At 40.7% G+C, this 15,365-nt stretch overlaps 1 protein-coding gene across 1 annotated transcript in view; it reads right to left on the bottom strand.

Annotated features, from left to right (window-relative positions):
- NPFFR1 (neuropeptide FF receptor 1) overlaps positions 1-15,365 on the bottom strand; it is a 219,356-nt gene that overhangs the window by 141,039 nt on the left and 62,952 nt on the right. Inside the window, exon 2 of the mRNA XM_088473654.1 lies at positions 14,699-15,004. Within this exon, the coding sequence (XP_088329780.1) occupies positions 14,699-15,004 (306 nt within the window). The remainder of the gene's footprint in view (positions 1-14,698; positions 15,005-15,365) is intronic.

The following is a 15,365-nucleotide window of genomic DNA, read 5'->3' as shown; positions in this document are numbered from 1 at the left end:
GCAGTTGCTGACAACGACATGCTTGCAACACACCCCTGCCTATTAGTCACCACCCAAGTTACCACCCAGAAATGCCCATCGAAATTGCATGGATCTCCATGCAATTTCAATCTGCATCCCACGGATGCATGAGAAGAGAGAAAACCACCTGTTGCTTTTCCTGCATCTAAATCAGGTTAGCCCCCATTGCACAGTATGTTTAATAATTTTATTGCTTGAAAATCAACATGCTGTCTCCTCATCTAATCTTGAAATCTATTGGTTATGCATTGTCCACAGGCAGAGATTAGTGGAATGAAAGCACAAAGGAGTAACAGGATTATAATGAAAGCTTTGTAAAGATAATTGGAATATAGGATTTACAGCACTGAGTATCAAACAAAAAGCAAATAGGAGTCCTTGTGAAAACAGGAGATCAATGTTCTGGAATCTAGAAAGTAAATGATCTCTGCAGGCAGGAGCAATATTCAACCTGTTTTACAGTACAGAAACCACCATAAAAGTTGACTACAATGGCGCTAATGGCGAACTGCTGAGTTATCTAATATTTAAACTGAACTATAATAAAATGCTTGTTGGGCACAAAAACGTATTCAATTTATGATATTAAAACATGCAAGTAAAAAATAAAAACAAAAAGTTGAAGAAAATCATAGTAATAGAGTACTCCATATTTAGTAGGGGTGTGCACCGGCCACTTTTCGTGTTTTGTGTTTTGGTTTTGGATCTGGATCTTTCTTCGTGGTTTGGATCTGGATTGGTTTTGCCAAAACCACCCTTCCGTGTTTTGGGTTCTGGGTTTTGTGTTTTGGATCTGTATTTTTTTGGAAAAAAGCATAAAAACAGCTAAAATCACAGAATTTGTAGGGTTTTCTGTTTCTATGCTATTATTAACCTCAATAACATTAATTTCCACTCATTTCCAGTCTATTCTGAACACCTCACACCTCACAATATTGTTTTTAGGCCAAAAGGTTGCACCCAGGTATCTGGATGACTGTGCTAAGCGACACAAGTGGGCGGCACAAACAAGTGGCCCACCTAGGAGTGGCACTGCAGTGGCAGACAGGATGGCAGTTTGCAAAACTAGGCCCCAAAGAGTACAAGATGGAATTTTCCTTGGGCCCTCCGACCCACCCTTATGTTGTATAAACAGGACATGCACACTTTAACATACCAATCATTTCAGCGCCAGGGTCTGCCACACAACTGTGGCTGAAATGATTGGTTCATTTGGGCCCCACAAAACAAGCTGGCAATTAATCTGTCCCTGCACAAACTGGCTTTACGGAGGTAAGATGTCGTCCTCATCCTCCTTATCCACCGATTCCTCACCCTCTTCAGTGTTGTGTACATCCTCATCCTCACAGAGTATTAATTAGTCTCCGCTGGAATCCACCACCACAGGTCCTTCTGTACTTTCTGGAGGCTGGTCTCCCTCGAAGAATTGATAATTCATTTTGATGAATATCATCTACTCCACATTTTGTGGAAGCAATCTCTTGCACCTTTCACTGACAAGGTTCACGGCTGCACTTAACACTCTTTCGGAGTACACACTGGAGGGGGGGCAACTTAGGTAAAATAGAGCCAGTTTGTACAGGGGCCTCCAAATTGCCTCTTTTTCCTGCCAGTACAGGTATGGACTGTCTGACATGCCTACTTGGATGTTGTCATCGATGTAATCCTCCACCATTCTGTCAATGGTGACAGTATCATATGCAGTGACAGTAGACATGTCAGAAATTGTTGCCAGGTCCTTCAGTCCGGACCAGATGTCCAAACTTTATCCTGTCTGCCCTGCATCACCGCCAGTGGGTTGCTTAAGATACCTAAGTTGTTTCCTGGCAGCCCCAGTTGCAGGAGAAAATAAAGAAGGAGCTGTTGACGTGTCACGTTCCGCTTCAGCTGACAATGTTTTTACCAGCAGGTCTTTGCATCTCTGCAGGCTTGTGTCAGCCGGAAAGAGAGACACCACATAGGCTTTAAACCTAGGATCGAGCACGGTGGACAAAATGTAGTGGTCTGATTTCAACAGATTGACCACTCCCGAATCCTGGCAAAGTGAATGAAGGGCTTCATCCACAAGTCCCACATACCGAGTGGAATCGCTCTGTCTTAGCTCCTCCTTCACTTTCTCCAGCTGCTTCTGCAAAAGCCTGATGAGGGGAATGACCTGACTCAAGCTGGCAGTGTCTGAACTGACTTCACGTGTGGCAAGTTCGAAGGGTAGAGAACCTTGCACAACACCGAAATCATTCTCCACTGCGATTGAGTCAGGTGCATACCCCCTCCTATGCCTATGTCATAGGTGGATGTATAGGCTTGAATGGCCTTTTGCTGCTCCTCCATCCTCTGAAGCATATAGAGGGTTGAGTTCCACTGCGTCACAATCTCTTGCTTCAGGTGATGGCAGGTTCAAGAGTGTTTGCTGGTGCTCCAGTCTTCGGCATGCAGTTGCTGAATGGCGAAATTGGCCAGAAATTTTTCGGGCCACCCAAAGCGTCTCCTGCATGCCCCTGTCGTTTTTCAGAAAATTCTGCACCACCAAATTTATTGTGTGAGCAAAACATGGGACGTGCTGGAATTTGCCCAGATGTAATGCCTGCACAATATTGATGGCGTTGTCAGATATCACAAATCTCCAGGAGAGTCTAAGTGGGGTAAGCCATTGGGCAATGATTTCCCTCAGTTTCTGTAAGAGGTTGTCAGCGGTGTGTCTCTTACTGAAACCGGTGATACACAGCTTAGCCTGCCTTGGAACGAGCTGGCGTTTATGAGATGCTGCTACTGGTGACGCTGCTTTTGTTGCTGCATAAGGCGATACATCTAGCCAGTAGACTGTCACAGTCATATGGTACTTAGTGTGCCCTGTTCCACTTGTCCACATGTCCGTGGTTAAGTGGACATTGGGTACAACCACAATTTTTAGGACACTGAGTACACTTTTTCTGACGTCTCTGTACATTCTCGGTATCGCCTGCCTAGTGAAGTGGAATCTAGATGGGATTTGCTACCAGGGACACACTACCTCCATCAATTGTCTAAATACCACTGCACTAATGGCGGATACCGAATGCACGTCTTACACCAACATAGTTGTCAAGGCCTCAGTTATGCGCTTTGCTTCAGGATGACTGCTGTCGTACTTCATCCTCCTCGCTAAGGACTGTTGGAGGGTCAATTGCTTAGTAAAAGAAGTAGAGGTGTTCCTACTTCCTCTCTGAGATGATGAACGACTCCCAGTAGCAACAGCAGCAGCAGTTGGCGTAACAATGCAGGATCCTCTGGAGGAATCCCGAATAGGAGAGTCAGTCATGCCAGTGACATGGCCTGCAGGACTACTTCCGATCCTGACTGAGGAGGAAATTGACGAGGAGGGAGTTGATTGTGTGGTTTGCAGGCGCTTGGATACAACAGGAAAAAGGGATTTAGGTGTCCCTGGACTGCTTATGGTCTTAGCCACAGTTTCTGAACTTATCAGTAACTATTAATGCGCTGCAGGTGCCGTATAAGGGAGGATGTTCCTAGGTGAGTAACGTCCCTACCCCTACTTATTCCACCTTTACATATGGTACATATGGCAAGACAGTTGTTGGCCGGATTTGGATAGAAATATTGCCAGACCAAAGAGGTAGAATGTTTGGTCTTCTGCCCATGCATGACCGTGATGGGCTTTTTCATCCCACAGACAACAACTGTCTGCCCCGGTGCCTGATTTAAACAAATCACCTCACCATCAGAATCCTCCTCGTCAACTTCCTCCTCAGCGCCAGTTACAACATTATCCTAATCCTGTTGTACTTCAACAGTGACATCTTCAATTTGAATATCAGCAAGTGGACTGTGGGTGCTCCTTCCAGCACTTGCGGAGGGCGTGCAAATGGTGGAAAGAGCCTCCTCTTCCCGTCCAGTGTTGGAAACGTCAGGCATCGCAACCGTTGCCACACTTGGACTCTCCATGGGGATTTATGATATCTACTTAGAATTAGAAAGCACAGTTCTTTGCTGTGTTTTTGCCATCAAAAATCGTTTGATTTTTGTAGCAGGAGGAGGGTTTCCATCATCATGTGAAGCTGAACCACTAGTCATGAACATAGGGGAGGACCTTAGCCCTTCCTTGCCACTCCGTGTCGTAAATGGCATATTGGCAAGTTTACGTTTCTCCTCAGACGGTTGAAATTTATTTTTTATGGTCATTTTCCTGAACTTTGCCATTTGGGATTTTATATGCCCTCTATTATGACATTGGACATCGGCCTTGGCAGACAACGTTGATGGCATTTCATTGTCTATGTCATGACTAGTGGCAGCAGCTTCAGCACTAGGAGGAAGTGGTTCTTGATCTTTCCCTATTTTATTTTTATCGGACAAATTTTTGTCCTCCATTTATGTGATATTGATGCACGTGCGGCTAAGGCGCACACAAACACAGAAAAAGTTTTTTTTTTTTCCAGGCACTTTGGGGTTACACCACTGTTCAACAGATGAGCCAGCCGGCCCTTTACTCATGACACAGGCGCACACTTGGCGCTACTTTGTTGATACACATGCGGCTACAGCGCACACAAGTCACAAACACAGAAAAATATATATATATTTTTTTTTTGGAGTGCACTTTTGGGGTTACACTACCCTTCAACAGATGAGCCAGCTGGCCCTTGACTTATGACACAGGCGCAATCTTGGCGCTACTTTGTTGATGCACATGCTGCTAACAAACACAGAAAAAGATTTTTTTTTGTCAGGCACTTTGGGGGTTACACCACCCCAACAGACGAGCAAGCCAGCCCTTTACTTATGACACAGGTGCACGCTTGGAGCTAGTTTGTTGATGCACATGCTGCTACAGAGCACGCAAGTCACAAACACAGAAAAATATATATATATTTTTTTTTGGAGCTCACTTTTGGGGTTACACTACCCTTCAACAGATGAGCCAGCCGGCCCTTTACTTATGACAAAGGTGCACGCTTGAAGCTACTTTGCTGATGCACGTGCAGCTACAGCGCACACAAACAGAAAAATATTTTTTTTTGCACTTGGGGGGAGCACCCCTGATGGACAGAGCACCCCCTGGACAACACTACAGCATCCCTTTAGGACTACAGCCTTTATGGGACACTGCACAACACAGCCCAGCCAGCCCCTATGGACTTTGGAGTGGAGACAGGGCCTGATTCAGAGGCACTCGCTATTTGCGAGTGCACGCTCTGAATCAGTGCAGGGAGTATTTTTTTATTCCGGCCTCCAGGCCGCTTGCACAGCTGTGGGTGACCACCCACAGCTTGTGCGTGCGGCCTGGCGATGGTCGCAATTATCGCGACCATCGGCATTGCAAGGAAACCCTTGTGGTAGGGTTTCAGCACTCGCAATGCCAAGTGGACTTCCAGCTCAAATAGAGCCGGAAGTCCACTACTGATGTCAGTAGGGCCGCCCACAAACGGCAGGCATTCCTTCGGGAACGCCTCCGTTTGTTCAGCCACCCCCCCACCCACATACAAAACGGGGCGAGCTGTCGGTCAACATCGACAGCCGCCCCGATTTGCTGCGAGCCCCGGAGTGAGTGAAGGTCTCACTTGCTACAGGGCTCACATGCCGTGCATGCGCACTGGGCCACCATCAACCCGCTTGCAAGCGCAATGCACTTGCGAGCGAGTCTGAATCAGGCCCACAGCCCCTATGGACAACAGACTGCACAACACAGCCCAGCCAGCCCCTATGGACTTTGGAGCGGACACAGCCCCTATGGACGACAACAGCAGCACAACTCCCACCCTCCTGTTTCACTGTCCACAGCCAGAGTCAAAAATGGCGCCGATGCAGGGACCTTTTAATGAATCCAGAAACCGCAAGAATCTGACAGCGGGATGATGACGTTTTGCCTCGATTTCAGATCAGAGTCAGGAGGGAAAACTCGAACCTGACTCGGATCCGGCTCGGAGCGGGGGGGCTCAGGGGGGTTCGGATTTCAGAATCTCATCCCTAATATTTAGAATGTAAAACTCTGCACATGTGCCTAGAAACATATCATAAGTCACTTATATCTATTACATACATGACTTATAATAGAATAATAATAAAAGTACTGATTGATTTGGCTAATTCTGAAATATGAGCTAGATTATCAGAACATAATTAATCCAAAATAAATAAATAAATCAGTAGATTTTGGGGTGGATTTATTGGATTTTTGTGGTCAGCCCTCTCAAAATGGCTGTTTTTGTAGGACTTCTACAATATTTAACTATAGTATAGGTACTTCACATTATATTCTTTAAAGTTTTCTATGGGGTGAAAAATGCCTATTTAACCAAGCTCCGAAAAGCTTAACTTTTCAAAGATTGGCCCAAATAGCTAATGCGATGTTTACATGGTGTTGGCCATTGTAGCCTATATATAGTCTACATTTTTTTGTGAGATTATCAAGGCGAGCGGCTATTGAGTGCGTGGAGACACTAGTGTGGCGACATCAGCGGGCTGAACATTGCCGGAGGCTGACTGCGCTGTGTCGGTGCGTGGAGATATCAGCAGGCTGCACACTGCCGGAGGCTGACTGCGCTGTGTTATTGTTCACTCTGCCACCACAGGAGCTGCACTATGCTATACTGCAAGCCAAGTGTTCATTGCTAGCCAGGATTCCGGGATATCCTTATTGTCACTACACAGAGGAGCAGTGAGTGACATTTTTAATCAAGTCCCACTTTGTCGGCTATCATTCCGTGGACATGGGGAAGGGTTATTAGCGCATATTCACCTATATGGCGTGTGTTGTCTTTTATCAGGAGAGGATATATGCATCTTTATCCCAGTCGGCAGGACGTTTACTTATTGTTTGCCAATCATTTCTAGGAGGAATTTTGTTTCCAGTCGGGACTATCTAGTCCAATGGATACTTATTTCAGCCTATTTTAGTGCACTGATTGATAATTTTTTTTCAATGTTGAATTAACTCTGTATCTATTATCCTAGGAACTGCAGTTCTTTTTAATGTATGTGATTGTATTGTATATTGTTGCTAATTAAATTGTGATTGACAGCTCTGGAGTATTTAATTAATTACTGGATATAAGTGCAGACATATATATATATATATATATATATATATCTATATATTTTATTTTTTTTTCGTTTGCCCATTTCAGCCTGAGAGCAGGTTGATTAGTGATTGCACCTGGCAGAGGCTCAAATAAGCTGTGTCAGAGTATGGCTCAGGGTCTGACACCTGGGGAGAACAAGCAGGCAGCCTTGTTCAGATATGATATACTTATTGTAAGTATTGTGCATATGCCTATGTTTGTGGTGAGAGCAGTAGGCTCTACTGCTGTTTGAGAGAGGGAAGTTATTGTTTAGTTAGTGCCCAGACAGGTATTATTTCTGCATCTGATGTTCTACATTCAGCCACTTCTAAATCAGGCCATCACTCATAGAAACATAGAATTTGATGGCATATAAGAACCCCTTGGCAAATCTAGTCTACCCTTTTTGTTAACCTTTGGTAACCTCAACCCTATTTTATCCTTAGTTCTTTGTAAGGAAATTCTTGTGCATATCCCAAGCATGTTTAAATTGCTCTACTGCCTCTACCACACCTGATGGGAGGCTATTACACTTATCCACTACCCTTTCTGTGAAATAATTTTTCTTCAAATTTCTTCTGAGTCTACCTCCCTCCAGTCTCAGTGCATGTCCTTGTGTTCTAGTACGTCTCTTCTTTTGTAGAATGTCTCCATCCTGTACCTTGTTAAAACCCTTAATATATTTGAAAGTTTCTATCATGTCCCCTCTTTCAATTCTCTGCTACAAACTATACTATACTTTCCTGGTAAGTTTTGTGTTGTAGGCCATTCACAGTTTAGTTGCCCTTCTTTGTACAGTCTCTAATGTATTTATATCCTTCTGGAGATATGGCTTCCACAACCATACACAGTATTGGAAATGAGGCTGTACCAGTGACCTATACAGGAGCATTATTACTTCTTTCTTCCTGCTACTAATTCATCTCCCTATGCAACCAAGCATCTGACTTGCCTTTCTCATTGCTTGATTACATTGCTTCCCTGCTTATCTGAAATTGTGACTCTTAGATCGCTTTCCCCCTCTGTAGTTTCTATTTTAGTACCCTTGATACTATTTTCAGCCTTTGGGGTTTTGAGATCCAAGTGCATGATTTAGCATTTTTTTGCATTAAACTGTAGTGCCACATTTTTGAGCATTCCTCTAGTCTACCTAGGTCCTTTATAATTTGTTTTACCCCTCCTGGTATGTCTGCCCTGTTGCCTATCTTTGTGTCATCTGCAAAAAGGCATATTTTTTCTTTAATACCATTTGCAATGTCACCAACAAAGATATTAAAAAGCACTGGTCCAAGTACAGAAACTTGGGGTACACCACTTGTAACATTTCCTCCTGTGAATACACTCCATTTGCTACAACTCTGTTTCCTACCCTGCAACCAAGTTCTTATCCATTCAATCATTTTAGAATCCAATCTTCAAGTTTATTTAGCGGTCAGCAATGTGGGACTGTGTCAAAAGCCTTACTAATGTCTAGGTGAGCTACATCTACAGCCCCCCCCCTTAATCTATTACTTTAGACACCCACTCAAAAAAGTAAATAAGATTTGTTTGGCATGGTCTCCCCCCAGTAAACCATGCTGATTGGTATCCTAAAAGTTACTAGATTTTAGATATTCCACAGCTCTTTCCTTTAACAGTGTTTCCATTATTTTACCTACTACTGACGTAAGGCTCACTGGTCGGTAGTTGCTTGCCTCTTCCTTGCTTCCACTTTAGTGCAGTGGGACTATATTAGCTTTTTTACAGTCCTCTGGAATTACTCCTGTAGCTAGTTGAAAAATTCTGTTAATGGTGTTACCAGCACCACCTTTAGGTCTTTTATTATCCTTGGATGTATCCCATCTGGCCCCATTGATTTATCCCCAAGCAGGATGTATACAGTATGTGATCTTTGAAGGAGACAGGCTCTCTAAAGTGGATTAACAAGATAACAACCTTAATGCATTTCTACATGGATTATTGTGGCTTCATCAGAGACATGTCTTGAGTTTCAGAATTAGCTGGCTTAATACTAAAGTCACTGTAATTAATTGGTCCAGTCAATTTGTTTCTTGTTTACACAGATTTATATGTTCACATACAAGCACAACAACTATACTATAACAAATGTGACTTTAGCACTTAAGCCAGCTAACTTTAATGCTCAGCACATGCCACTGATGAAATCAAGATAGTCCATAAACAAATGCATCAGTCTGTCAATATGTTCATCTACTTATAAGAGTGAGCATGGCTCCTTCAGAGATCCTAGTTACCCCCTGCTTGCCAGTATTCAAGGGATAAAGTGAGGAGGGATGTAGAAGACCCATCTGGGTGTCCATCCTGCAAACCAACTAAGCTCCCATTATTTACTTCCAGGATCTGTAATCATGGCAAAATTGTTTTCACCTATACTGCTCACCTACAGTAGGTGTGTATTATATCAAAAAGCCAGAAGGGTATATTTTGAATCCATGACTTATAATTCTGATTTTAAAAATGCTACTTATACCACTTTCACATATAAACCCCAGCTTTAACTGTCTCGGACCCAGGACACTGAGCCCAGGTTGAAGCAGGGGTTTACTGTACTTACCTCCGTTGACACATGGGAGACAACCTGGGTCATCACCCGTCACACTGGACCCGGGTCTTCCATCAGGCAGAGCATGCTTGTAGATGATGTAATCTCCAAGTGCCACTGTGCTGGCCAAACAGTCTTTTAGGCAAAGCCTTTTAGCCATTTAGGCATGACCTGGGTCATCGCAACCTGGGTTATGTCATTCACACTACAGGCTACCCGGGGGTCGGACTCAGGAATAAACCTGCTACTGAGCCCCTTTCACACATAGTACAGACCCAGGTCAGTGCACTTGCACTGGCAAAAACCTGGATATTTAGGCTGTGTGAGAAAGGTATTATTCATGTTAACAGACCTTAGAAATGTTTCAGTGAACATATCTCCTCTCTGGAGCAGACATGGTGACATCCAAATATTGTGTAAATGTAGCAATATATGGGTTATCGTTAATGTGTAAAATCAATCAATTAATAGATTTTACATCTCAAATACAAATTAAAATAGAATTGTCAATATATGATCATAAAACATTTTGGATCTGTCACCATGCACCTGAGTCCAGTGCTTACTTACTGGGTCAGACAGTACTGGTATTCCGGGGCTATGGTTGTTCCTTTGCAGGCCAGTGCTGGGGTCTCCTCCTTGCTTCTGCTTTGCTTCCTGCAGCTCTGGCAGGTGGCTGAGGTTCCCATGAGGGCCAGGCCCACCAAATATGACATCACAATTGGTGCCAGATTTAAGCTTTCCTTCCTGTCAAAGGAAGTCTCTGAGCATTATTCAATTGCCAGAGTATTAGGCTCCATACCTTACTCCAAAGTTTGCTCCTGTCTGAACCCACAGTGAGAGTCCAAATGTTTGATTCAGTTCATCTGATTGTTCTCCTTGCCTGCTCTCCTGGAACCATTCTTAGTAACATCTTGGTTCTGCTCTACTTCTGGCACCACTCTTAGTGATTTTTGGTATTGACTTCAGCTATTCCCTAACCTAATTCTGCTCACTCCCTGGTACTGCACTGCTTGCCTGGTTCTGACTCAATCCTGATGACTATGCTCCAGTTCACCCCAAGGAAAACAGTCTTTGCCTGCCCTCAGTTCCTTCATACCAACAGCCCATACATTGGAACCCAGACAGAGGGCCATGCCCAGCATATCGGGCACAGCAAACCCCAAATACCCTTGCATGGGTACGTGGTAAAGGCCACCAATATGTTAAACTTCATGCCTCTGTTCTGGGTATATACCAACTCCAAAGTTTACTGTCAGCATCCACACTCTCCTTCCGAGAGTTGTGACAGGAGCCCTCTTTCCAATCCGGACTCTCTTCCTATAGACAAGCTCTAAAATCTTTCAGTTTTCACAATTTCCAGAGCTTGATAAATTGGATGATTGCAATGCCTCAATTCACTGCATGGGGAAGGTATACCATATTGCTTCTTTAGAGAAGGCTGGAGTTATCCATTATATTTCCTGCAATAATAGATGAATAAATAGCTCCAATCCATGTGTAAACTATTGTTTACATATGTTTAACAGGCCTCAGCATGTTAATAAATAGGCCCTAAAAACATACCTGAAAATAACAGAAGAAAACTGGAAAGAAAGCTTACAACCATGTACTAGGTAATATTTTCAGGAGTCAAACTATACTAAGAATTGGACTGCGCTTATTTATTAGAACCAAGTTGTGAAATGGAAGAAAACTTATGTAGCAGTCAGGTTTTCCCAATAATAATAATAATAATAATAATAATAATAATTTAATCACATATAAGAAAAAATACAAATATATAACAATACATTTCAATATATATTATTAGGAATAACTATAATTCTTAGACCATGAATTGGATAAAACGATCTGTTTAATTTCAACACTCAATACATTGAATAGAATAGTTCCGTAAAAGCACCTATTGATGGAACAAAATAATTTTTATCTTATGGTCACTGATGGTTAGGTAGTATTCCACTTGCATGTGTATAAATAGAATATTCCGTGCAGAATGCTCTGTGAGGATCACATATGATATAACAGTCTCAAATAGGAAGAAACCGTGAGGTAATGTTTATAAAGCTTAATTGATGTCATAAGCTTTGACCGCACTAGGTGTACCTGAACCGCGGGGTTGCTCTGGGAAGTAGCCTGATTCGTGCAGCCCTGCTCCAGCAGTCTTGTTTGGCTCCCATGTGTTCCAGCTCAGTTTGGTTACTTAGCATCCACCACGGTCTAGTGTAAACACCGTAATGATATCTTGTGTGCTTGCTGTGCTTCCTCCGTAAGGTTTGTATTCAGCACGACACTCCAGTGTCTTTAGCTCAGATCAAAGTGCTGTAAATAGGGGGTCCACTGATGTGTTTTGCCCTAATATATAAGGGCTTTATCAAAGAGTAGTGATAGCTAGAACTTGCTGTTCTTATATACCAGCACCAAAAGAAACTGATTGGAGCAATCATCCAAAATCATTAGTTCTCTCAGGTGAGCAGCACCTGTTGTTCCTAATCATTGTGTGTATCCAGAAAACATGGGACAATTCCACTGTGAAAATGTTTTATCTATATTACTTCCAAATATTCCTACTATTTTTAAAATTATACACTCAATGGACATTTGCATGTATAGATATTCAAATCCAACAAATATATATATATATATATATATATATATATATAAATATATATATAAAAAACTTACATAAAAATCAGGAAACATCTGACTGCTAAAAAGAACTCCATATTATCAATGTCAATTTATCAAAAAATATATATAAAATTAAATAATAAATATTGAGTTTCCCATGGAACCCCTAACCTTAAACACACCAGTCTCTTTATCTTACCTCTACACTACAGGGGATTCAGATATACTTAAGCATCAATAGGAGTATCATAATGTGTCAAAAACATTAATATAATAACTTTAATAAGTTTCCCATCCAGGAATCGAACTTCTGACCCTAAATGTAGCTGTCCCCTATCTTACCTCTTAAGTTATAGAACATTCTGATATATATGTGCAACAATAAGTATCTTGTAACTTGTTTGTATCTCTAACCTTTACTACATGATTACATATTGTATAATGAGAGGGGATGAAATATAATGTTCTAATTTGTATACATATGTTCTTCTTATAATAAGGAATTTATGCAACAAAAGTTAATTATCTGGCTTCACAATTATAGATGAGCACATAAAGGTTCATATTCTATAGCAATTAAAAATGAATCTCATTGTTTGCTAGATTATCTATTTTTCTCTGTTTTGTAATGCTTGATATACTTTGTATAACGTAAATCAGCCGCGTTGTAAGTACATAGCAAATTAATAAGAAAATAGACCTAATTTTTAGACCAAACATTTGCCCCTAGGTTGTACACAATTATTAACATTGTATTTTAATTTTTTCAGTAGTGATCACCTTTTTACATATTGACATTATCACTGTTTGTACTTTGTAAGATCAAGATTTAACTAAAAAACAGCCCTTCATATGCTTCAATCACTCCGTTTTATATTAATTTGAGCCTATGGTATAAGAGTCTATCACATAATGTAAATACCTTATATAAATATTACATATGTTAATATTGTGTGTATTTTATTTTATAAAGAACTTTTAATGTAACAAAGTATTGTAAACCCCAAGTTATTAGCGTATATTGCAAATATTCGAAAGGCAAACAAGGAAGTTATAATCTGTCTGTCAATTACTCACTTTAATATCTCCCAATCCAAAAAAACCTCATATTCCATATATGTATTATTTTATAATCTCGCTTACATGAGACAGATAACCAATAATGTAAATGATTCCATTATTAATAGGCCCATGAAGCACTCTGTGGTTTTATGGAGGTAACCCCAAAAATTAATTAGTATACGAAAATTCTGAATATATATGTAAGAAGGTAGTAATAATCCTATAACCCCAATAGCTAACTGAGAAATCAACCAGCTATACTTAAGAGAAAGATTCAAAATCAATATTCTAATTAAGACCACTGTTATAGAGGGAATGTAGCCGAAAGATCCAAAATGCTTCCTGAGAGCCAATTGTTTATACCTATCACCTCCTCTAAGCATTTTTTTGATATTTCTAACTCCTGTGATCTTCAGACCTTCAGGGTTGCCATTGTGTTCGTTACAGAAATGGCGAGAGACACTACAGTATGTTGTTGGAATTTTTTTATGATGTTCAAACGATGTTCTCTAAACCTTGTTTTTAGTGTTCGTGTCGTTCTGCCCATGTACTGCAGGCCACAAGGGCACTGCAGTACGTAGACACAATAGCTTGAATCACAATTTATGAACTCTGTTATAGGGAAACTTTCTTCATTATAATTGGAGATCACTTTGTCTACTTTATTAGATATGTATTTACAGGTAATGCATCTATTTGGGACTATTCTATTCAATGTATTGAATGTTGAATTTATACAGATCATTTTATCCAATTCGTGATCTACGAATTATAGTTATTCCTAATAATATATATTGAAATGTATTGTTATATATTTGTATTTTATTCTTATATGTGATTAAATTATTATTATTATTGGGAAATCCTGACTGCTATATAATTTTTCTGTCATTTTACAACTTGATTCTAATAAATAAGCGAAGTCCCATTCTTATTATATAGTTTGTGTTCCTCTGGGTGTACACAGAGCCTGTAATTGTGGACTTGCAGCTAATATGGTAATTATAGATTTTTTTTCTTTAGATTTGGTTATACATTAAAATCATTAAATCATCTGTTTTTGTGCCTACGTGAAATATTTTCAGGAGTGTCTATATGAACCTGAAAATGAATCATCTAAAATGGGAAAACCCATATATGTTAGGCAACATATGGTAAATCCCTTATAAAGTCAGTAGTGTATGTTTTCTTTCGATTAATTTTTTTACATCAACTTTCTTTTCAAGGGATCAGAGATTCTTTACATTTACACTTCCTCACTTTGATGGTTAGGAACATTAAAGACTTTCCAGTAGTGAACAATTAGCATCTTGTGAGTGTCTGGACCTTAATGAATTGTTCTGTTTTTGAGGTTACTCACCAGTGATGAGGTTGTCTACCAAAGTAGTTGGCATGCAGAAGATTCCCACTAGCAAGTCGCTAATTGCTAGGTTTAGGATGAACATGTTGGTTACCGTGCGCATCTGTCGGTTCTTTAGTACAATGAAACACACCAACAAATTGCCGATCATGCACATAAGAAAGATGAAAGTGTAGGCCAAGATGAACATGGCTGCTATTGTTGAGGAGTGCTGGTAGTAGAAGGAGAATGTTAGATTATCTCTGGAGACATGCGTCTTGTTCCCAAATCCCAAAGAACTGATGTTGAATGAAGGCACAAATGGTCCTAGGAACAAAAATATGACATTAGCACACTAGTCCTAATAGAGTAAATAGACATAACAAAAATAAACAAAATGCTTAGATTAGTGATTCATAATCCATACTATCAGTGAAGAGACAAATACTGTATAGTCAAATATAAGTTTTAGTTTGTTTTTTTATCTTTCATATATAGTCTTTATACTTGCAGCTTCTTTGTAACACATATACCTCTTAACAGGTGTATATGTGCACAATTGCTGGTCTGCATGAGATGCATATGAACTAGGGGTGTGCACCGGCCACTTTTCGTGTTTTGTGTTTTGGTTTTGGATCTGGATCTTTCTTCGTGTTTTGGATCTGGATTGGTTTTGCCAAAACCACCC

The sequence above is a fragment of the Taudactylus pleione genome, unplaced genomic scaffold (genome assembly GCF_031769625.1).
Source record: "Taudactylus pleione unplaced genomic scaffold, aTauple2 ptg000016l, whole genome shotgun sequence".
Lineage (NCBI taxonomy): Eukaryota > Metazoa > Chordata > Amphibia > Anura > Myobatrachidae > Taudactylus > Taudactylus pleione.
Note: the sequence above shows the minus strand (reverse complement) of the source record. Positions and strands in the feature narration are given on the sequence as shown.